The 22,373-nt window shown below is 42.8% G+C and overlaps 1 protein-coding gene across 5 annotated transcripts in view; it reads right to left on the reverse strand.

Moving 5' to 3' along the window:
• Positions 1–22,373, reverse strand: part of LOC117363070 (cytosolic purine 5'-nucleotidase-like) — a 189,691-nt gene that overhangs the window by 57,997 nt on the left and 109,321 nt on the right. For all 5 annotated transcript variants that reach the window (XM_033950316.1, XM_033950314.1, XM_033950317.1 and 2 more), the window contains 4 exons: positions 22,122–22,195; positions 19,228–19,345; positions 14,814–14,909; positions 2,594–2,685 (listed from right to left, as the gene is read on the reverse strand). In XM_033950316.1, the coding sequence (XP_033806207.1) occupies positions 2,594–2,685; positions 14,814–14,909; positions 19,228–19,345; positions 22,122–22,140 (325 nt within the window). In that variant the 5' untranslated portion in view covers positions 22,141–22,195. The remainder of the gene's footprint in view (positions 1–2,593; positions 2,686–14,813; positions 14,910–19,227; positions 19,346–22,121; positions 22,196–22,373) is intronic.

A 22,373-nucleotide genomic window follows, 5' to 3' on the forward strand; every position in this document is an offset into this window, starting at 1 on the left:
GGCAGAGAGAGAGTTGGGGAGGCAGAGAGCAGGTCACAACAGAGAGCAAGTTTATTTCAGGGCTGCAGGGCTGGCAGGACAGTCAGAAAGGACATGAACGACTGGTCCCCAGCAGTCACTTCTTGTTGATTGGCCAGACTAGTCGGTGTTCATGATTTTTGTTTAGTGAATCGCTGCCTGCCTACTTTGCATGCCGTTTCCCCTCATTTGCATGCACGGATCGAAATTGGATCGGCACAGAGGTTAGTGAATTGGGTCGGAGGAAAATCGGGTCGCAAACCGATCGGTACACAATCGGTTTGCTTAGTGAATCTAGCCTTAAGAATGTCTTTTTTAATCTCATTGGGAAGGTTTAGAGTCTGACTTGTAGTTGAGAAGAGCTACGGAAGGCTTGAGTTCTAATGCTGTTCATGCAATACAATTAAATATTTGTAACAAGTTCAGATTTATAGACTGAACAAGATGGGTGAATAAATGTAGAAAAAAACACTACTCCACTCTCTTCCAATGGGGGATAGGAACTGAATTGCAAGCCCTCAATAAATGAAATATAAGTGTAGCAAAAAGACCTCAGTCAAAAAAAGAGCTTCACAAACACAGCCTCTCACTGTTTCTATAGTAAGCTCACAATAGTAATCATTGGTCAGAAATAACTCCACCAGGCACAAAAGTGTCAAAAAGCAAACAGCAGCTCCCAAACCTCATTGGGCAATAATTGTTTGAGGAAAACTACTCAGTCAATAAAGACTACTGCAACCTGCTTCTCACTGGCCTTCTGCTAAACCATTTCTCTCCTCTTCACTCTGTTCAGAACTCCGCTGCACGCCTCATATTCCCCCCAATTCACTAAGCCCACATCACTCCTCTCCTCAAGTCACTCCGTTGGCTCCATATCCATTTCCGCAAACCGTTCAAACTCCGATCAAACTCCTCCTACTGACCTACAAGTGTATTCACTCCACAGCTCCTCAGTCTCTCTCCTCTCTCCCCAATGGCGTAGTAAGAGGGGGGAGAGGGGTCCGCCCAGGGCGCTGTCTTGGTGGGAATGCTGGCACCCGTACCCCACTACTGTGTGCACGCGCCCCTTCCCTTTCCCCGCAACTCTTTAACATTCCCAGCAGGAACAGGAACCCCCAATCTGTTACTGTCGGCTCTTTCTCTGACATCACTTCCTGGACCTGCACCTATGAAGTAACGTTAGAGGAAGATCCAATGCTGCAGGTTGGGGTTGCTGCTCGCGCCAGGAACATCAAAGAGGTATGGGGGAAAGGAAGGGGCGTGCTCGGCAGGAGAGGGCACGAAAGGAGCAGATGGAGAGGTGGAGCAGAGGGCGGGTTAGAGGGGCACTACTGCCCTGGGCGCATCTCACCCTCGCTACACCACTGTCTCTCTCCCCCCCCCCCTCCCCGGGCACTCCACTCATCGGACAAGTCTCTCTTATCTGTACCCTTCTCCTCTACGGCCAACTCCAGAGTCCGTCCCTCCTACCTTGCTATACCATTTGCCTGGAACAAACTGCCTGACTCGATGTGTCAAGCTCCGTCTCTGCTTTCAATTACAAACTCCAACCCACCCGCTAAGCTACCAATATCTGTCTTATCATTCCCTTTGTAATTCCCCCACCTGAGCACTGTGTATAAGTGCAGCTTTTTGTCCAGTTTGTCTGTCCTGGTCTACGTTTTGATGTATGGCGCTGCATATGTCTAGTAGCCCTATAGAAATTATTAAATAGTAGTAGTAGTAGCAGCAAATACAAAACATGGCATTTACAAAATTAAGAGCCACTCATCTGATACTGTAGAATCATACAGCATATTTGTACTATAATCCCAACAGGGCTACCCTGTTTTCCAAATAGTCTTCAGGGAATAACTGCCACTGAAACTTCATTTACAAACAGAGACCTTTTGAAGCAGCTGAGACAGAGAAGTTCCAGTCACAGTTAGGAGCATAAATCCTTTGAATGCTGGGCCCTGAGATCACACATGTGTTAGGAGACTAGAGAATGACACGGAGACAAATTTGTCCCCTTCCCTGCAGGAACTCAATTTCCGCGCCCCGTCCCTGAGAGTTTTGTTGCTGTTCCCGTCCCTACCCCATTCCTGTAAGCTCTGCCTCGAACACTTATGATTTTAAAGTGTTTGAGGCTTGTGCAGAGGAGGACAGAGCTTGCAGGAATAGGGCAGGGACAGGAAAATGAGTTCCCACAGGGAAGGGGAAAAATTTGTCCCCGTGTCATTCTCTATTAAAGACTGAAATCACAAACAAATTGATTGTGCTTCAGAACGATTTAGGGTTTGCTTTCCTAACCTTGTATCCCTTAGACAAAGAATGGAAGAAAAGATCTGTAATGGAGTTTCTTTCCCCTGTTTTTGGCCAACATCTTCCTTTTCTCCTTGTAGCTCACGTGGAATGAGCTTCTGTTCAGTTATGGAGCCTTGAATGAGACTGAGTGACAGGGTGCAAGAGCAAGAAAGATTTGTGTGTGACATTGAAATCAAAATCCTCAGTTCCAAGAATGGCAGGAGACAGAGTTGGAGAAAAAAAAATGCTATTTATAAAACAAATGGAGGACTGCGAGAGGGGGACGTACCTGCTAGGTTGAACAGGGTGTTGAGGATGTAAAATCGCTTTGTATCATCTCTCTGGATGAATTTGTTAGGATAGTAGTTCCAGATTTCCACCCTGAATGAGGAGGAAATTCAGACCATGTTTACACTTTAGAATAGCTTTGGAAAGAACATGGTTTTAGTATTCACAAAGTTCAAAAATGCACACGAGGAAGTCTTTTGGAATGTACTCTGAGGTCTGAAAACATCAGTGCTATTAACTTAAAGCCAATTCTCCAAGAACAATCCCAGGGTGGCTTAACCAGTAGACACACAAGGAGGTTGTAATAGCGTAAATCACAGTGATTCTGCCTTTCCCTTCACTCCTAAAAAAAAAATAAAATAAGATCCTCTGTGCATAAAGGTTTCCTGAATCCTGAATTCATTAACTGTTATCTCCATTATGTCCACTAGGAGGCTTTCCAGCTACTGTTATGTGCAGGGGTCCAACATTGCACCCTGTTCATTGCCTCCCCTGCTTGGTCAAAACACAGTGGACAGAGCAGGAATCTATGCCCTTCTCTTCCACTGCCAACTCCAGACTCCGTATGCCTGGAACAGGCTGCCTGAATCAATACGTTATGCTCCATCCCTGGCAGTGTTCAAATCCAAGCTAAAGGCCCACTTTTTTTAAACTGCTTTCAATTCTTAACTCCCACTCACTGCTGTCAGATACCTATACCCACTGTATCATTTCCTCTACCATAATCTCCCCAACCCTGTAATGTCCTGTCTAAATTAGACTGTAAGCTCTTCTGAACAGGGACTATCTATTGTATGTTAAAATGTACTGCACTGCATACGCCTTTCAGCACTATAGAAATAATAAATACCGAATATACTCAAATATAAACCGGGATTTTGGGGCCAAAAATCTGACCAACCTGGAACTGGTGGAACAATGGCAAAAGTAGGATATCTAACCTACCCTACCCCAAGGCCTGTTGTTATAAGACATTTTGGACAGGACATTGGAGGGCAGGGAAGATGAACTCCTGGATGAGCTCGTTGATTGCTCAAGCCTATTCTTACTTTACATTTAGGAAATTATTAAAAACTTATCTATTTGATAAACAAGAATGCAGATTTTTTTTTTTTTTAATATTACGATGGTGTTTTCTAATTATTTTTAACCTATGTTTTAATGAAATCGCATCTCAGCTATTGCTGCATTTGATTGATGTATGTAGAAGTGTGTTTTTGAAATTGTATGTTCTGCTGAAATGTTTCAGTTTCCTTGTTGTGAACCGCCTAGAACTGTTGGTGGGGCGGTATAAAAGAAAATAAATTATTATTATTATCTGGACTTATAACAAAAAGCTATATAAAGGTCAGTGCAAGAATACTAGGCACCCTACACAAACCTTTAATTGTGTCCCCTTCCAGTTTACTTTCAGGGCCTTCAATCATTACCACTCTTCTCAAACAATCTCACTTTCAAATATTTAACGTTATTTTGTGTGTGAATGTGCCCCTCTCTAGCACCTCATAATCCAGGAAGTGCCTTTCGTTTTTTGGGTGGATGTTTCCATTACCAGGCATTTCAATCCTGCTAGATCCATTGCGCAATAATTGTAGCGCTTAGCAATTTCAGTGATTCTAATTTATTATGCTCAAAACTTGTAATTTAGCTTTTCTTGGGAAATTTTATTTTTAGCTGTAAAATCAAGAACCTTTCTTCTTTGGTCACAATCCAGATGTCCTAGGTTTCAACTCTACACTTTCTGGTCAGGGTCAGAATCTACCTTCTCAGGGAAACACGTTTCTGAAACCTTCTCTCCCCCCCCCCCCCCCCCCCCCCGCCTCAAATCTGTCAGTCTTAGAATTGTATTACTATTTATATATTTAGTAATAGGTCCGGCAAGGACAGAAATCAGGCATTTTTCCTGTCCCCAAGTCTTTCCCTTCCCTACTTTTCCCCCTATATAATTATCATAGCTTTCCTCCTCATCCACTCCTCTCATCTCTAGTCCTAGTGGTGTCTTGCTTTGTCCTTCTTCACCACTTTCCCCATTTTAAAAAATTATTTTTTAAAAATGATGTAAACCATTAGTTTCAGTGGTTTAATTTTAGTTGAATTCTGCCTGTATCAAAAATAATCAGTTAAAGTTAAGAATCTGCTTCCCTTTCTGTCTGAACTTCCTAAGTTCCCTGGATTCACAATGATGGCTCACATTATATTTCTTATTGTGTTTGAAATTCATTCCCGCTAAAAATAACTCCTTCTTCCACCTCCCGAAATCCAATGGGGAATTACAGAAGTAGCACATCAGTGAACATAAGAACATTAGAATTGACGCTGCTGGGTCAGACCAGTGGGCCATTGTGTCCAGCAGTCCGCTCCCGCGGTAGTCCTTAGGTCAAAGACCAGCGCCCTAACTGAGACTAGCATTACCTGCTTACGTTCTGGTTCAAAATAACAAAAGAATGTGCTTCCAGCGAGTGTGAAAGATCCCGATGTGGGGTGTCAGATATGACCAAAAAAGCAAGACGCTTCAACGGTCTGTCAATTCTTCATACGTCCCCAATCATTATGACATCGTAATATCTTTATATATTTTTAAAAAAAATTTTCTTTATGCTTTTTATGCTCTTTATACGTTTTTCAGTGCATCTATCTTAGAAATAAGTTAATTGTTAAGAACTTATCTTCGTTCCATTGTGGGTGATAGTTGTGATTATCTTATGTTCCAGCGTTCAAATCAACGCTCCCCTCTGCCAACGCGTTTCGCTGATCTTTATCAAGGCTGGGGGCACCAGGGAAACACATAAAAAACACCCTATTAAAAAACAGTTGAAATTGTAATTCAAACACTATCTTAAAATACAAAATGCATAAGCACAAACCTGCATGGTTATGACTTCCTAGTTATGCTGTCAAGCGGCATCCAAAAATATGGCCGCGGCGTCTTTTTTCACTCACTGATATAGAACCCACCCCTGACGTCATGACCGCTAATTAGTAACTAAGATCTACTTGAGCTAGCCAATCCGATGTTTCGTTTAACCCTTCCGGGGCCATGGAGTTCAGCATGAACATCCAATGGAGTTCTTTTAAATTGAGATTTTTTTCAATATTTCCTCCCTCCCACCCTACTGTAATCATATCTAGCACTCTCCATTTAAGATCTTTTAAAGTGTGACCACACAATTTCCAATGACGTACAAGTGGAGAGGTTTCATTCCGGGTATGGACATGAGATTTATGTTCTGTCAATCTCAGTTTGATGGATCTTAGTGTACGGCCTACATATAATTTGGGGCATGGGCATTGAATACAATAAATGACTCGGCTGGAATTACAGTTTGTAATAGCTCTAGATCGATAAGAGACTCCAGCTTTTATCAGCGCGGCTATCCTCACGATGTTGTGAAAAGAGCTTACACCCGGGCTAAATATGCCCATCGTGAGTGGTTGCTACAGGAGAAGAACAATCCCTCCGATTCTGATCCAACAATATTCTACTCTTGCTCAAAAGATATTTCACATCATTAATAAACATTGGCATGTTGCTAAGTTAGCTGTTCCCTCGCTGGAAAATCGTCCTATTTGCTCTTATAAGAGGCAAAAAAACATAGGTGAATACGTATGCCACAGTATTATTAGAAATCCGATATCTAAGACTGATGGCTGTCATCTTCCATGTGGTCATTGTCAATGGTGCCCCTTCACGATTCCTGGTGAGTTATGGAATCATCCGATCACTGGAGTCTCTTATCGATCTAGAGCTTTTACAAACTGTAACTCCAGCCGGGTCATTTATTGTATTCAATGCCCATGCCCCAAATTATATGTAGGCTGTACACTAAGATCCATCAAACTGAGATTGACAGAACATAAATCTCGTGTCCATACCCGGAATGAAACCTCTCCACTTGTACGTCATTGGAAATTGTGTGGTCACACTTTAAAAGATCTTAAATGGAGAGTGCTAGATATGATTACAGTAGGGTGGGAGGGAGGAAATATTGAAAAAAATCTCAATTTAAAAGAACTCCGTTGGATGTTCATGCTGAACTCCATGGCCCCGGAAGGGTTAAACGAAACATCGGATTGGCTAGCTCAAGTAGATCTTAGTTACTAATTAGCAGTCATGACGTCAGGGGTGGGTTCTATATCAGTGAGTGAAAAAAGACGCCGCGGCCATATTTTTGGATGCCGCTTGACAGCATAACTAGGAAGTCATAACCATGCAGGTTTGTGCTTATGCATTTTGTATTTTAAGATAGTGTTTGAATTACAATTTCAACTGTTTTTTAATAGGGTGTTTTTTATGTGTTTCCCTAGTGCCCCCAGCCTTGATAAAGATCAGCGAAACGCGTTGGCAGAGGGGAGCGTTGATTTGAACGCTGGAACATAAGATAATCACAACTATCACCCACAATGGAACGAAGATAAGTTCTTAACAATTAACTTATTTCTAAGATAGATGCACTGAAAAACGTATAAAGAGCATAAAGAAAATTTTTTAAAAAAATATATAAAGATATTACGATGTCATAATGATTGGGGACGTATGAAGAATTGACAGACCGTTGAAGCGTCTTGCTTTTTTGGTCATATCTGACACCCCACATCGGGATCTTTCACACTCGCTGGAAGCACATTCTTTTGTTATTTTGATTTTGATTTTGGCTTAATTTGTACGTTCTGGTTCAGCAGGAACTTGCCTAACTTTGTCTTGAATCCCTGGAGGGTGTATTCCCCTATAACAGCCTCCGGAAGGGCGTTCCAGTTTTCCATCACTCTCTGGGTGAAGAAGAACTTCCTTACAGTGGAAACATTTCTTACAATTGTGCATTATAAAGCCACAATACACAAATGCAAGTTGACACAAATGCAAGAATGACACAAAGATGCATTTCCCCACAGAGACAGAAGACCCTTGATCCTCCCCTGTGGGACTTCCACTCCCCAGTGGGTTAGAAGGACCTAAAACTCTGAAACCAAGACCCTGCCTCATTTCTCTGAGTCTGGAGGGTAATAAGGGCAGATTTAATCACCAGTCACTCCTGGCCCAGTGGACGCCTCTTCAAAAATGACACCATTCATTCCCTAGCCATAGTTTTGCGGTGCAACCATTGGGGTGAATCATGGATAAGGTGACCATTTATTTATTTCCTCAAAACAGGACAACTACAAATATTTAGGTAATAGTATGTGTATTCAAGAAAACACATATTTCTTCATAGTTTTTATTTATTAATGAAAAGAACAGGAATGAACACGTGAAAATAAATAATTTTATGTGGTCTTATATTTTTCTGAAGAACAAATTTGCTTAAGTATATTTGGTGTTGATTTCAATATCGCTGGCACTTCCATGGGCTACATTAAATTTTGTACGACACTTTTCACATCTGACGTCCGATGGAGTACTTTCTTTGCTGCTTTATAAATGGGTACTTAGCTTGTAAGTTAACATTAAAAGTGCACTTGCATTTAAACTAAACTCAACTAAACCTTAAGTTTGTATACCGCATCATTTCCATAAAGATAGAGCTCAGCACGGTTTACAGGTAAATTCAATAAATGAGGGAAGGACATAATAAGAAATTAGAGGTTATGAAGAGGATAGATAGCTTTACATTTTAAATAGATTAGCTTTACGTTTTGGAGAAAAGCCAGGTTTTCAGATGATTTCAGAATAATTGGAATGAGCCTAGGTTCAGCAGCGGGGCAGGGAGGTTATTCCAAACCTCAGTGAATTTGAAGAAAGAGAGTTCCCTAATTTACCTGCATACATGACGCCTTTTAACGAGGGGAAAGGTAGTTTGAGTTTGTGGGCGGATCTGGTAGTGTCAGGTCTCGAAGAATTCCAGGATAGTAGAATTAGGGGAGGAAGAATGCCATATAGGATCTTGAATATTAGGCAGGTACATTTAAAGTGAATCCTAGAAATCACCGGAAGCCAGTGAAGTTTTGACAGAAGCGGGGAAACATGGTCAAATTTGCTTTTTGCGAAGATCAACCTAGCCACAGTGTTCTGGATCCGCTGAAGTCTTTGAAGATTTTTATTGCTTAGACTTATAGATGGAATTACAATAGTCCAGTCTGGAAAGAATGACTGATTGTACAAGGACAGCAAAATGTTGTTGGATCTCACTTTCCTCAACATGTGAAGACTTAAAAAAACATTTTTTTTACCAGAGAGTTGAGATGATCATTAAAGGAAAGCGTAGAGTCAATAATGATGCCATAACTTTGCTTAACATTTAGGCATTGTTAAAATGAAGGGTTCACGTACAAGAAATTTAAATCGACTACAATAACACATGTCGATAAAAAAACAATAATCAATCGTCAAGAAAGATGCACAAGCTGTCTACGCGTACTTGCAATTGAGGAGCAAGCAAGCTAGCAGGCTTCTGACTGACTTGCATGTGTGTGAGACGTATTGCGTATGCTGTTATCGCCACGCTACCATCGGATTTTTTTTATTTTTCGCACCTTTTTTAAAAAAAATTGTTACAGTGGGTTGCTCTCTTTCTGAAAACGGGACATTTCGGCGTACCAAAGCTGTGCTTGGGGACAACGGGATAGGCTAACTAAAAAACGTAATGTCCCATTCAAAACAGGACGTATGATCGCATTAGTCATGTTCACATACTCATGTAAAAAATAGTTACCACTTAATATGACAAATACACTGTGTAAGTATCTTAATCTTATTCAGGAAACAGGGCCTCAGATTCGGAGCATACGCGTAATCCTATCATGGACTCGACTGTCAGCGTATTCTTATAGCTCCATACTCCAGTCATAGGACAACAACCTAAATTTAATTTTTTTGAAACTTTTCTTAAATAGAGCTTAAATATAGTGATTAAAAATCCAGAACTTTTAAAGGTGAAACTTAGATACTAAAAAGTTGAAGCATATACAAAGTGTATTATTATTTGATAGGCAGCTGAATTACTTATCTCAAGCAATTTTTCTTTATGGCTTTCACGTCTGATTCTTTATTTAGCCTATTTTATGGCTAAGCCGACGCGGCCAGCGTTTCGTGGACACCGTTGTTGGTCCACTGCGTCAGGGCCAATAGCCAACAAATATTGAATGCTTTATGACATTAGTCATGGACCAGGGCTAACTCTCAGATTAAATGCATTAAGGGATGGTCTTCGGATTTCTATGCCCCAAGTAAGGCGGAGAAGGGAGCCTTTCCAGCCCACTAGTCGCCAGGCAGAGGATGTAGGGGAAGACTTTCTAGTCCACTAGTCACCGGGGACTTGAAGCCCTACCCAAGGAAAGGGAGGGGGGTCCAATGAATCCTCCATATCCACAGGGAAAGTGCCATTGTATCATCCTGTAATGATGTACTATGCAATTTGTTTAAGCAATTTGTTTGCTCATGTACATGCATTAATAATATAGACAGATAAACCGACCCTTAACAATAAGTACTTTCTCTTTTGAGAAATGCACCTAAAAGGAAAACATAATAGGCACACCTACTTCCTCTTAACCCCATAAACATGGAAGAAATATTAAGGTTTGGCTTTCTACAAGATAAACAAGTAATCTCCTCCCACATCTCTACGGGTAGCTGATTCCTAAGATGTGAGCCAGCATAATTAAATTCCTTGGCTCTTATAGAGGAGGAATCTGCGATCCAAAACCCCCCGCTGAAAGTGCTGTACTCGTTCATGACTCTGCAGACAGTCTGCCAAATCCTTTAGCAGGCCCCTGTCTACACACTGGAGAGATCAAGCACATTAATTCAAACTCCAGTCTAGTGGCTGCTGGAACCAATGAAAGGGTAACACGATTTAATTTTTTCCTTGTGGGCAACACCCATAAATTTAGCCCCCATGTGAGTGGGCTGGGAAAAATGAAGAGGTGAGCCAGTTTTGTCCTGTAGAGAATATATGTGGGATGATTGAAAAGTAATGAGACTGCCTGTTTTCCTTTCCAAGAAGTAGACGTGGCAATGCTGTGCTGGCTCTTTTGAAGCTCATACATCGCTGTTTCTGAGCCTGCAGCTGGACTGCCGTAGTCTTCACTGTTGGGTCACAGCGAGAGGAAAAACTTCATACATTTCTTCGTGGCAGATGAAGAAGACGTGTCTGCGAGAGTACGCCAGAGGTGTGTGATTTAAATTTGTGTTAAACTTGAAAAGAGCGGCAATGAAACTCTTGAAATGTTACAGCAAGCATGCTGTGGTGACACAATTAGCCATTCTCTTCAGATGACGAAGTGAAAGACGCCACAGCTGCAGCGCTATAAGTGATGTCGCAAAACGGTCTACTGCAAGTCTTTGAATCATTTTTGAAACACTGCAAAAAATGTATTGAATGTGAAGGATGCTACAGTACTTTGAAAAAGAAGAATGCTCAGATCCTGTGACGTTATCTGATTCTGAATAAAAAAAACACAAAATCTCATTACTTTTCCAGCAGCCCTCGTAGTTTGCTCACTTCTACTTTAGGTTAATCTCAAATGGTTTTTGATGCTGATCACACACCGTTTTTAGTTATTTCTTTATACCATATACAGCCTACTTCTGTCCTTCCAGCTGTACAGCCTCCAGAGCTGTATTCTAGATAAGATCTCATTAATGACCTGTACAGCCACTCCCCTCCCAAATCTTTTTACTAAGCACCTCAAGATGGATTTGAACCAGGTTCTAAAGGCAATTCAAAGGGTGCAGAATGACCGAGCATTAGGCAATATCCGAGTCAGGGTTCATCAACAATCTTCAGGTCTAGACACTTCAGTCTTATTGATCAGTCAGATGGAAAGTGTAGTAGCTCTGTTCTCAGCTGTCCTGTCCCTGTCATTTCTCACTACAGTATTAGAGAGTTATTATGACACAAGCCCATAGGTTAGAGTGTGCTGGCATCAGGCTATGAAAGGTTTCACAATCCATGATCTGTGCCAAGGTGTTTGAGCCCATATTAGAGTGATGAGCTGATGAAATCACCTAAAATCATAATTACTGGCCTAGGGCACTTCAGTCTCTTGCCCCCTGCTGTCATGTGATATTTCTCATGCCATGCTAGGCAGCTTGGAAAAACATTCATATAACATTGATATGATTCTCATAATGTCAGCACAATGCAAATGAAACACCTTATTAGGCCACACAGATATAATGCTATGCTATTCATACAATATAATCCTTTCTCATGACATGGAGGCTAGCCATAGCCACATTCACGAATCATTTCACACGTTTGCCACCTGTGGTGTACCCAGCACCATATGGATAAAGAGCAGCTACCATAGACTCTTGACAAAGACAGGATTGCCGAAACACTGCCAGTGTCAAGTTCATTTGTTGATACCGTGCTGTTTTTCAATAAAAGTACACTTTGGATAACCCAGTGCTGAGTGATTGACATCTTTTGCCTCACGATTTCCCTTCTTTGGTTGCCATCTCCGTCGCTGAGACCAGCATCTTTCTGAGAAAGTCTTTATCTGTGGCACATTGCCCCAGGGCAGGATTAATTCAGTGGGCCCTAGGCACAAAGTACACTTGTCCCCTACCCACCGCCCACTCCACTCCCCTCCCCTTCCCACAGCCCTCCTCTATGCAGCTTCCTATTTCCTCATAGGCGAGGTGCGGCCTAGCCAAAGTTTGTGAATCTGTGTGTAGGAATGGCTGGGCTTCCACTATCTGCAGCGATCCAGACAGTGAGAGAACTGAATGGAAACGGTGGTGCCGGCTCAGGGGTAGAAGGAAGGAGAGTCGGTTGGGGGATAGAAGGGGGTGTTACTAGCCCTGGGGACAGAAGAAGGATGGGTGCTGCTGGATCAGAGAGAGTGGCTGCTAGTCCCGGTGGGGGAGAGGAAGGGGAGGATGAGAGAGATGGTGCCGGCTCGGGGTAGGGAGGAGAAGGAAGAAGAGCTGCTTGGCGCTGCAGTAGATGACGTGACGTAATCAGCTAACTAGCACAGGGTTTTTATGCTTTATAAACAGCTGCTCTGTGCATGGTAGCCCTTGCAAGTCCAGAAAGAGAGGAGAAGTGAGCCAAGAATCAAAGCAGTTTTGCTAAATGCTGCCTCCGATTCCTTTCTGCTGTCCAGGAACATCATGTTCTGTTCTAACCCTACCATGGGGAGTCAGAAAACAAATAGCTAGACCCCCACACCATCACTCTTAAACTGCCTTTAATATTTCCTGGAATCCACATGCAATGATCAGAGGCTGAAAAAACTGCCAGGGCACTGGACCTTCTCAGCTGTTGGATCACTCATAGCAGTCCTGGATAACAATAGTATTTACCCTTACACTTGGATGCAATGAAGCAACATATGCTGAAAATAGCTCCTGACACATCTTTTCTCCCTGTCCAAGACTAGCTGCAAGATCACGATCCCAGACCGAACATACACCTGGATTCACTGTCTAGCCAATGGAGGAGTATGAATGAATTTGGGGGAAGAGAATTTTCGATGCAATTCCCATTATCAATATGGCTATTGAATGGTGTACTGAGCCAAATCGTCCCCTTTTGAAAGAAGTCTGATCGGTCAGGATACACCCTGAGGCTGCATATATTTGTGAAACACTGGCCACCATTGGTGTACCGATCAGCGAAGATAAGTTGAGAATTTTGTTCTATCATTTAAATTTCATTAGCGAAGCAGAGCACAGCATAAGGCTTTAACACATATTGAAGGTTTTTTGCCAATGAGGTGACCGCTCGACCACTTCTTTGTAAACCTTTTTGGTTGAGGTGGGAGGGCCCTTTCTGAGGCTTTTTCCTTCATTTTTTGATTGAGTTTGCAGCCTATGCTGTTCTTATTTTATATCATTGGACATTACCACCATTACATAGGCTAGGTACGCCACTGGTTAGAGACTTTGGTGGTGTGGTGTGGGGTGGTGAAGTGTAGTGATGGATTAAAAGGGTGTAGTGCAAATTTCCTCCACAGAAGCTGTGGGGGTGCCCCCACTGTTGTTTTTCGCCTTCTACGGATTCCCTTGATTTTTGGGGGGTTGTGTCCAGCGTGAAGTGAATATGACAGTACAGTGGTTTTACCAACCCCTTCGCCTACTATTTATTAATGGAATGGATCAGAACTAGCCCTTAATCAGATGGAACCAAGGAGAAAGAAGCCCCACTTACGAGTTGTACTGCAAATGAGGTAGAGTACAGAGTTCAGCATAGTCTGTGTGGAGGTGGATCTCAGGAAGGAGCATTTGACTAATCAAGAGTGTCCTAAAACTCAGGACTTCTGTTACTCCAAAAGATTAATTATCATTAAAGGGGATCACGGAGACAGTTATTAAAAACAATAGCAGTAGCAGCATATTTATATTCTGTCCAACCCAAGAGACCAGAACAGTTAGCAAAAGATATAAAAATTGCAAAGAAATAGAATACAGAGATAATGACACGGGGACAAATTTTTTCCCAGGCCCACAGGAACTCAATTTCCCTTTCTGGTCCCATCCCTGTGAGTTTTGTCACTGTTCCTGTCCCTGCCCCATTCCTGTAAGCTCTGCCTTAACCGCACAAGCCTCGAACACTTACGATTTTAAAGTGGCCAAATAAAATTATGTGAACCCCACTGCAGGTGCAGAACAATGATATACCTATCGAGAGCCCATTCAGTGCAACCACAAGCATGAGTTTTGTGACCCTATTTGGGGGTCCCAACTCAGAGTTTGGGAAGCTCTGCTCTAGTCGTTACTCTACTGAGACTGAGGCAGCAGGGACATATGCAAGGATGGGCCTGAGCCAGCCTTGCCCCCCTCACTTTTGTCTCAGGTGGCAGCCAGGCACAATATTACTGTAGCTGCTGGAGATCCTAAAGCCCTGCCAACTGAAGAAATCTAGAGCCTGCCCTGTCAGCCATGCAGTGATCTCACAAGAACTGAGCATGCTCGTGATAACAGCATCAGCAGGTCAAAGTGCTGCCTCTGACGGACATGCTGTTTCACTGCACTGCGCAGCTGACTCAGAGCAGACTCTGCTGGCAGGGTTTGGGGATCCCCATAAGCCATGATCTTTTTCATTTTGATGCAGGGAGGGAGAGGAAACCAGTAGCAGAGGAAATGGAATGCTTAGTACCTACCCAAAGTAATCATTTTACCCCTTCCAAAAATTAATTTCTAGCTACAGCACTATGAGGTAGTACTTAGCAAAAGGATCCCTAACTCCAGCCTATGCACAATGGTCTTTTCATATGAGTGGTTGGCCAAGAGCAGTCCTTGGAATACTGTACCCCTCTCCCTCCCCAGCACTTACCCCTTCAGGAAGCAGAAGCCATGGGCACAGACCAACAAGTTTCCATTACAATCAACTTTCAGCAAATTTCCAAACAAGGCATCAAACACTAGGCCCCTGTGGAACAGAATCAGGAAATAAGGTAAGGTTTGGAAATTTACCAGCAGTCACAGGTGAAAATAGGAAACACAAACAGATGCAGACCATGTGTCTTTTTCTTTTGGAGTCCTATATTATCACAGACCTGGAGTCCATCCAAAGATTTTATCTACATTCCAGTGGTGTAGTCAGACAGTTAATTCAGAACATAAGAACAGCCTTACTGGGTCAGATCAATGAACCATCTAGCCCAGTATCCGGTCTTCACGGTGGCCAACCCAGGTCACAAGTACCTGGCAACATTCCATGCTACCGATCCAGGGCAAGCAGTGGCTTCCCCAATGCCTGTCTCAATAGCAGACAATGGACTTTTCTTCCAGGAATTTGTCCAAACCTTTTTAAACCGCTCTTACCACATCCTCTGGCAATGCGTTCCAGAGCTTAACTATTCTCAGAATGAAAAAATATTTCCTATTGTTTTAAAAGTATCTCCTTCTAACTTCATCACGTGTATAAAAATTCTCTATAACCTAACTTTTTAGGGATTATGCCTTTGAAGAAGCTCCGGCGAAGCATGTCGGCAAGATAATCCCGATTTGTTGGACCACAAACTTAAAAGCTAAGTATATTTATAAGCTTTTGAAAACTAATGAAGATAATTATTTTAACTATTTAAACAAATTTAAATTATACAAATGATGCACTTTAAAAAATGAACCAGTGAGGAACAAACACATCAAGCTTAAGGCTATGAGCAAAGTGAGCCTGGAGTGATGTTCTGAGGTTCTTGACAAAACTGTATAAGCTTTGGATACTATATGTATGTTCTTACTGGATTTACATGGTAAAGTGTTATATAAGGATATCTAAAGCTAGAGATGATTTGTGCTGTTGATTATCAACCTTCATCATAGGTCAGCAAGGGGTGACCCACATGGCTCCAGGTATACTAGAAATATCTTTGAGCCATCTCATTTGATGGAACTTCCAGCCCCAGAATGGTTTAACTTTTCATACTGAGAAAATAGGATTAAAAAAACACATAGATTTTGCTTTCAGATAAGAACTTCAGAAAGACTTGATAAAAAATATCCCAGCGACTATAAATTTGTCTAGTGACCCTGTCCCAAACATTCACTTGAAATACTATCCAAGCATTGGCTATTACCTTGTTTTCCCCCAAAATAAGACAGTGTCTTATATTCATTTGTGGCTCAAAAAAGGCACTAGGTCTTATTTTCGGGTAGGGCTTATTTTTTTCATGTACATGATCATCTCTCCCTTCCTCTCCTTCACCCCAATTCTTCCTCTTTGCTTTCCCCAACATGTGCAACATCTTTTCTCCCCTCTCACCCATCCCCTTGTGCCTGCCCTCTGCAGCATCTTTATATCCCTCCATCCCTCCCATCCCTCGTGCAGCAGAACCCTTTGCTCAACTTCTAACCTTCCCTCCTTCCCATCCCCCTGTGCAGCAGAACCCTTGCCCAGCTTCCATCCTTCCCTCCCTCCCATCCCTCGTGCAGCAGAACCCTTTGCTCAGCTTCCATCCTTCTCTCCCTCCCATCCCTCGTGCAGCAGAACCCTTTGCCCAGCTTCCATCCTTCCCTCCCTCCCATCCCTCGTGCTGCAGAACCCTTGAGCACCCGCTGCCACACAGCCGAACCCCCGCTGACCATCCATCCTTCCCCCGCAACTGATCCCCCGCGACCATAAATACCTTGCTGCAGAGGAGCGTTGGGCCAGCAGCACTCACAGGCTGCTTTGCGGCCTTGTCACTGGGGCCTTCAATGTACTGATGATGTCATCAGTACACAGACGGCCCCAGCAAGAAAGCCGTGAAGCAGCCTGTGAGTGCTGCTGGCCCGACACTCCTCTGCAGCAAGGTATTTATGGTCGTGGTCGGCGGGGATTGGTTGAGAGGGAAGGATGGAGGGTCAGTGGGGGATCGGCTGCGCGGCAGGGCGGAGGGAAACGCGGCTTCCTATGAATAGGGCTTATTATCAGGGTAGGTCTTATTTTGGGGGAAACACGATACATACTACATTGGCTACTGCCATACTATCCAAGCATTGGCTACTACGTTCAGGAGGTTGAGAGTTCAGTGAGGGTGAGAGGTGCCCGGGGTGGTGGCACCCCTCTCCTATCCTCATCTCCACCCCTTGCTCCTAACCTGATCCCATCTGCCGTGCACGCCCCACCGCTTCTTCCTTGATCCCACCTGCCAAGCGCCTCCACTCTTCCCCCATACCTCTAGTTGAAGTTGTTGCTGGAGGTGGTCAACAACGTGCTCCTCATGACCCCATCGTCTCTCCCTCTGACGTCGCTTCCTAAGCGCGGCACTCAGATGTGACATCAGCGGGAAAGCCGACGGGGTCGCGAAAAGTACATTGTTGACCACTGGAGCAACAACTTCAACTACAGGCATGGGGGAAGGGAAAGGGGGGCCCGTGCGTGGAAGGGAGCATGGGAAGAGTTTGGGGGGGCAGAGAGGAGGAAGGGGTGTTAGCGACCCCACCAACATGTTGCTCAGGGCGGACCACCCCCTCTTTTTATGCTACTGTATCCAATTCAGACCAGCTCAGGAAGAAAAGTCTGGATTTTGCAAAATGTGTGCAGGTTCTTGTAATCCTTCTTGTGAATTCCATAGCCAAACATGCAACGTATTCACCCTGGTGAATTGCTCCCTACATAATGTTAATATTGATTACAAAGAACCAAAAGAAAATTGCAGAAAAATATACAAGGTGCAGGAATTTATTCAATAAAAGTCATAAAAACATATATAACATAAATAAACCAATAGTATCCAAAAACTGGTCCTTGTTCTCGTGTGTACCGGACCCGACATGGTCCGTGTTTCGAAAAACACTTCTTCCTCAGGGGTCCCTGATGGATGGTACGTAGAGTTTCAAAACACCAGATTGCATGAAAACAAACAAATTCTCAAATGGAACAGTCGTGAAAAACTCCTGCAGTGCTTTCAACAGGAGTTTTTCCACGACTGTTCCATTTGAGATTTTGTTTGTTTTCATCTAATCCGGTCTTTTGAAACTCTATGTACCATCCATTACGGACCCCTGAGGAAGAAATGTTTTTCGAAACACACACAAGAACAAGGACCAGTTTTGAGATACTATTGGTTTATTTATGTTATATATGTTTTTATGACTTTTATTGAATAAATTCCTGCACCTTGTACATTTTTATGCAGTTTTTGCTGGTTCTTTTTGGCTTTACTTTTCAATATTGTTTACAAAGCATGACCAAATGTAAATAGCACTATATAAGACAAATCACATGGTTAAGAGATCCTTCTCTCATCTCACCCCAGGACAGTGGAGGCAGACACTGATCTTGGTGCTTCAGATCTCAGAGGCCTGTGACATGAATTACAAACGTTGTCCTCCTGTTTCTGAAGGGGTGGGGTAGGGGTAGAATGTATGCCAGTAAGGATTGCCAGCTGGCTTCATGCCATAAGATATCCTGGTTTTATCCTGTCATAAGCATGGATTCATTTAAAGAAAAGCAGAGCTACTTAATTCAGGCATTCAATAGAATAAACTGACTTATTCATTCCTTATGTCATGGAGCCAGTTGGTAGCCCTAATGCCAATATCAGAAATCCCTCGGAAGCCTGTTGTTGTTTATTTTATACCTATAAAATCAATAAAAATATTTTGAATTGAAAAAAAAAAAGAAATCCCTTGGAGTGTGAAGGCAAATTTTTTGGTACCCAGATAAAATGCATTGTCACTGCCATTTGCAAACAGACCCTCTTAGATGTCCAGAGAGGCCTTAAAAAGAATAACGTATAAAAACAAATCGTGAAACATAGCAAATGACAAAAAATTATAAATTGTCTAAATTTGAAGGTTTGTTTGAACTTGTGGTCTAATAAGGGAAGAATTTCTGTTAAAGGAGGCATGGGACTTTTGAGATGTTATATCCCTGAAGGTGTTATAATACACTCTCTCAAGAATATAATATCAGTCATCCTGTAAGCCACAGGTGCCAAAGTCCCTCCTCGAGGGCCGCAATCCAGTCAGGTTTTCCCTAATGAATTTGCATTGAAAGCAGTGAATGCATATAGATCTCATGCATATTCATTGGGGAAATCTTGAAAACCCGACTGGATTGCGGCCCTCGAGGAGGGACTTTGACACCCCTGCTGTAAACCATCTCATCCAGCATCCTACCCCCAACAAAGCAAGCACTAGGTGTTTACCAGACTTGCATAAAAGACAGGAGCTGCTCATTCCTTGTCACACCCTTCTAGTGTCCAGCAAAGCTGTATTAATGCCACATTTTCTAAGTGCACCTGAGGGAATCCTCTCACCTGGTAGGAAATGTTGGGTCATATTTGTATTTCAGGATCTCATGGGGGTATCCAATGGAGACCAACCGGTCCAGCAGTAGCTCAAAAGTCAGTTCCTCATAGTCTGGTGACTTATACACTGCAAAGGGAGGAGCAGATAGGACAGGTTAGGGGGAGGGGACAATGGGTGACCATGCTAGCAAAGACAGCACAACACATGGTCACCATGTAAGGGAGAAGACTGAAGCTTGCCAAACACAAAGCCTCATCTAATCAAATCTTTCTGTTGGGATTTCATCTGTGAAAGGAGAGGGGGAGGGGAGAAAACAGAGCTGCCAAGATACCCAGTTCCAGGAGGGAAACTTGTTGGCCAGTCCTGGTTTTAAACTTGTATCCCAAAGCAGTGTGGGATGTGTAGTCCTTGATTCTACCTAATGAAAGTGGTGCAGCAGGTCCCATAATGCATCAAGATGAGGTTGTCAGAAATCGAGAATTGACCTATAATCTTCCTCCCAGAACTGATTAACTTGTCAACTGTGAGGATGGGAGGTCCTAGTATGTATATGAACTTTACAGCCAATGTGCTACTAATGGTTTACTCTGCCAACTTACCTAACCCAAACACTTGCCAACTTGAGGTCCTTAGCAATATGTTGAAAGTATATAATATATAAATGATGTACTAATGAGGACTTTCATGTTTTTCAGAGAAGAAGATGAGCTTTCATATAGTTCTTAGCTGCTCATATCTATGGTTTTAAATAAACTGCAGGTGAGATGCTGCTACTTCCCTGTCAAACACTCACTGACAATGTGGTATCACCCAGCTGGCAGCATGGCCTGGCTTCATCAGTCTATACCAGTGTTCTGCAAACTTTTTGGCACCAGGGCACCCTACATCCAGTGCCACGGCCGGAAGGCACCCGGAAGTGTGCGGACATCAACACAATGAACCTGTCTCTTCACCAGTGGGGGTAAGGAAGAGAGTCGTTGGTGCTGGCTGATAGCCTATAGGATATGCCTCTTGCCGCGAGAGGCACGTTCTGTAAGTAGTCAGCTGGCACCTCTTCTCCCTGTTGGCATACAGTTTGTGATCTTGCTGGCACACAGTTTGTGATATACTGGTACCCAGCTCAGCAGGCAGCAAACTGCTCTTTCATTCTTTCATTCAAAAAAAAAAAAAAAAAAAAGACTTTACATTCCAACATGCAAGGATCTGGCCTTTTGACTATACAAAAAACAACACTCAATTTCCTCAAAGCTGTGAAATTACCCACCTCTAGGAAGGAGACTTTACGCCAGACCTTCATTCCTGACAACTCTAGCCTATGGAACCTACAAAACTGATTTCAATGAGTAGAATCAGGGACTATAAACAGCACTCTGCTTTGGGATGGATGTTCAAAATCAGGATTGGTCAAAAAGTCTCTCCTTCCTGGAAATAGGTTATTTGGCAACTCTGTTTCCCCGTGTGTAATGGAGTCCCTGATTCAGAATAGCTAGTAAGCCTAGCCTTGCTGTGATGAGAACTGCACCCCTCAACTCACTTCAAGCCATCAGAAATATTCTGACCTCATCTTGGATTTACAGCTTCTAACACCAAGCAGGTGCCTAGACAAATCAGTCTTAGGCCCCTCCCAGTGCATCCTGCATGACCTTCTTGTGCGGGATGGGCTACCGTAGTTCCTTTTGCCTTCCTATCATGCAAGAGAAGTGGGAGTCTTCAAGGGGGTGCCCATGTTATAAGGAACAGGCTAATCCAGTCTTGATTTGATCCTATTGCAAGCATGGACCGATACTTCTGATTTTCTCAGTAAACACAATGGCATAATCACAGCTTCAACTCCATGCATGCAACCGAGATTGGACTGATTATTCCATATGATGTGGAGTCTGATGCATAAACTTGGAATCCTATTTGTCTCAGGGAAGTCAACAGTACAGATTCCAAAGAACTAAAACTAGGACTAGCTGAGAATATCTCTGGAGACATGGAGAGTAGGTATGAAATACATGGCAGTCTAGATGCCCCTCTCCCCATCCCCCATGTGAGTAGCACTATAAAGCTCTGCTTCTACTTTGCACTACACTACTGGTTAGAATATTATCTCCAATCTACTGATAATAACCCCAGACTACAAGACATTCAGAAAAGAAATAAAGACTATACTCTTCAAGAAATCCCTGAAAAAGTCAACACCAGGAATACCTTCCTTCCCCCATCTTCTTCCTGACCCCCAAATCAACCTGACCCTCTTTTTACCCTCTCTAGAAATAACCAGAGATCTTCTTTTGTAACCCTCCATCTATTACTCTTTTGTAATCCGCCTTGAACCGCAAGGTAATGGCGGAATAGAAATCTCTAATGTAATATTAACCCCCAGAAGCAACCTACTCTACTCTTTATTTTCCCTGAAAATGACCAGACATCTTTAGTAACCCATCTTCTATAACTCTTTTGTAATCTGCCTTGAACTGTGAGGTAATGGCGGAATAGAAATCCCTAATGTAATGTAATGTAATATAAACGAGCAAACTTTCACAGTCCAAATCCAGCAAAGGAGATGGTTTGGATAGGCTGGAGTGAGCTTCAACAGTAACTTCAGTAGTTGGAACCTAACTAAGGACAGTACCCAGTAGACTTCTAAGGTCTATGGCCCAATAACAAAGAAAAAAGACATTTTAATTTAATCATGAAATTGTAATGCAGGGCAGACTGGGTGGACCATTCGGGTTTTGATCTGCCGTCATTTACTATGTGTGGTGTATCATAGTATTTTTCCCATAGACACAAAATCAGAAAAAACATTTAGTATATCATACAGCATTTCAAATATACTTTGGATCAAACCTTTTTCAGGCAAGCAGTTTAAAAACATAACTTGCGTCCTTCAAGTTTATAAACCGACGCTTACTTGCAAGGGTGTAATCCATGTCAAAGCCAAAACATCTAATCTTCTCCAGGGCCAAACTCCGGTTCACAAACACTCTAGAAAGAAAATGATGAGAAATTTGGCGCTGAGTAGATGGTCTCTTAAGTCTTGGGAGTGGCATCCTGTCTTTCTTGCTGTATATGGGTGTGTCTCTCTCTGTCTCCTCTCACTCTTGTATGCCTCCTTTCGTTTATTTCCCCATCTTTCAAATACCTCAGTGAAGCACCAGAATTC

The sequence above is a fragment of the Geotrypetes seraphini genome, chromosome 6, assembly GCF_902459505.1.
Source record: "Geotrypetes seraphini chromosome 6, aGeoSer1.1, whole genome shotgun sequence".
In the NCBI taxonomy this organism is placed as follows: Eukaryota; Metazoa; Chordata; class Amphibia; order Gymnophiona; family Dermophiidae; genus Geotrypetes; species Geotrypetes seraphini.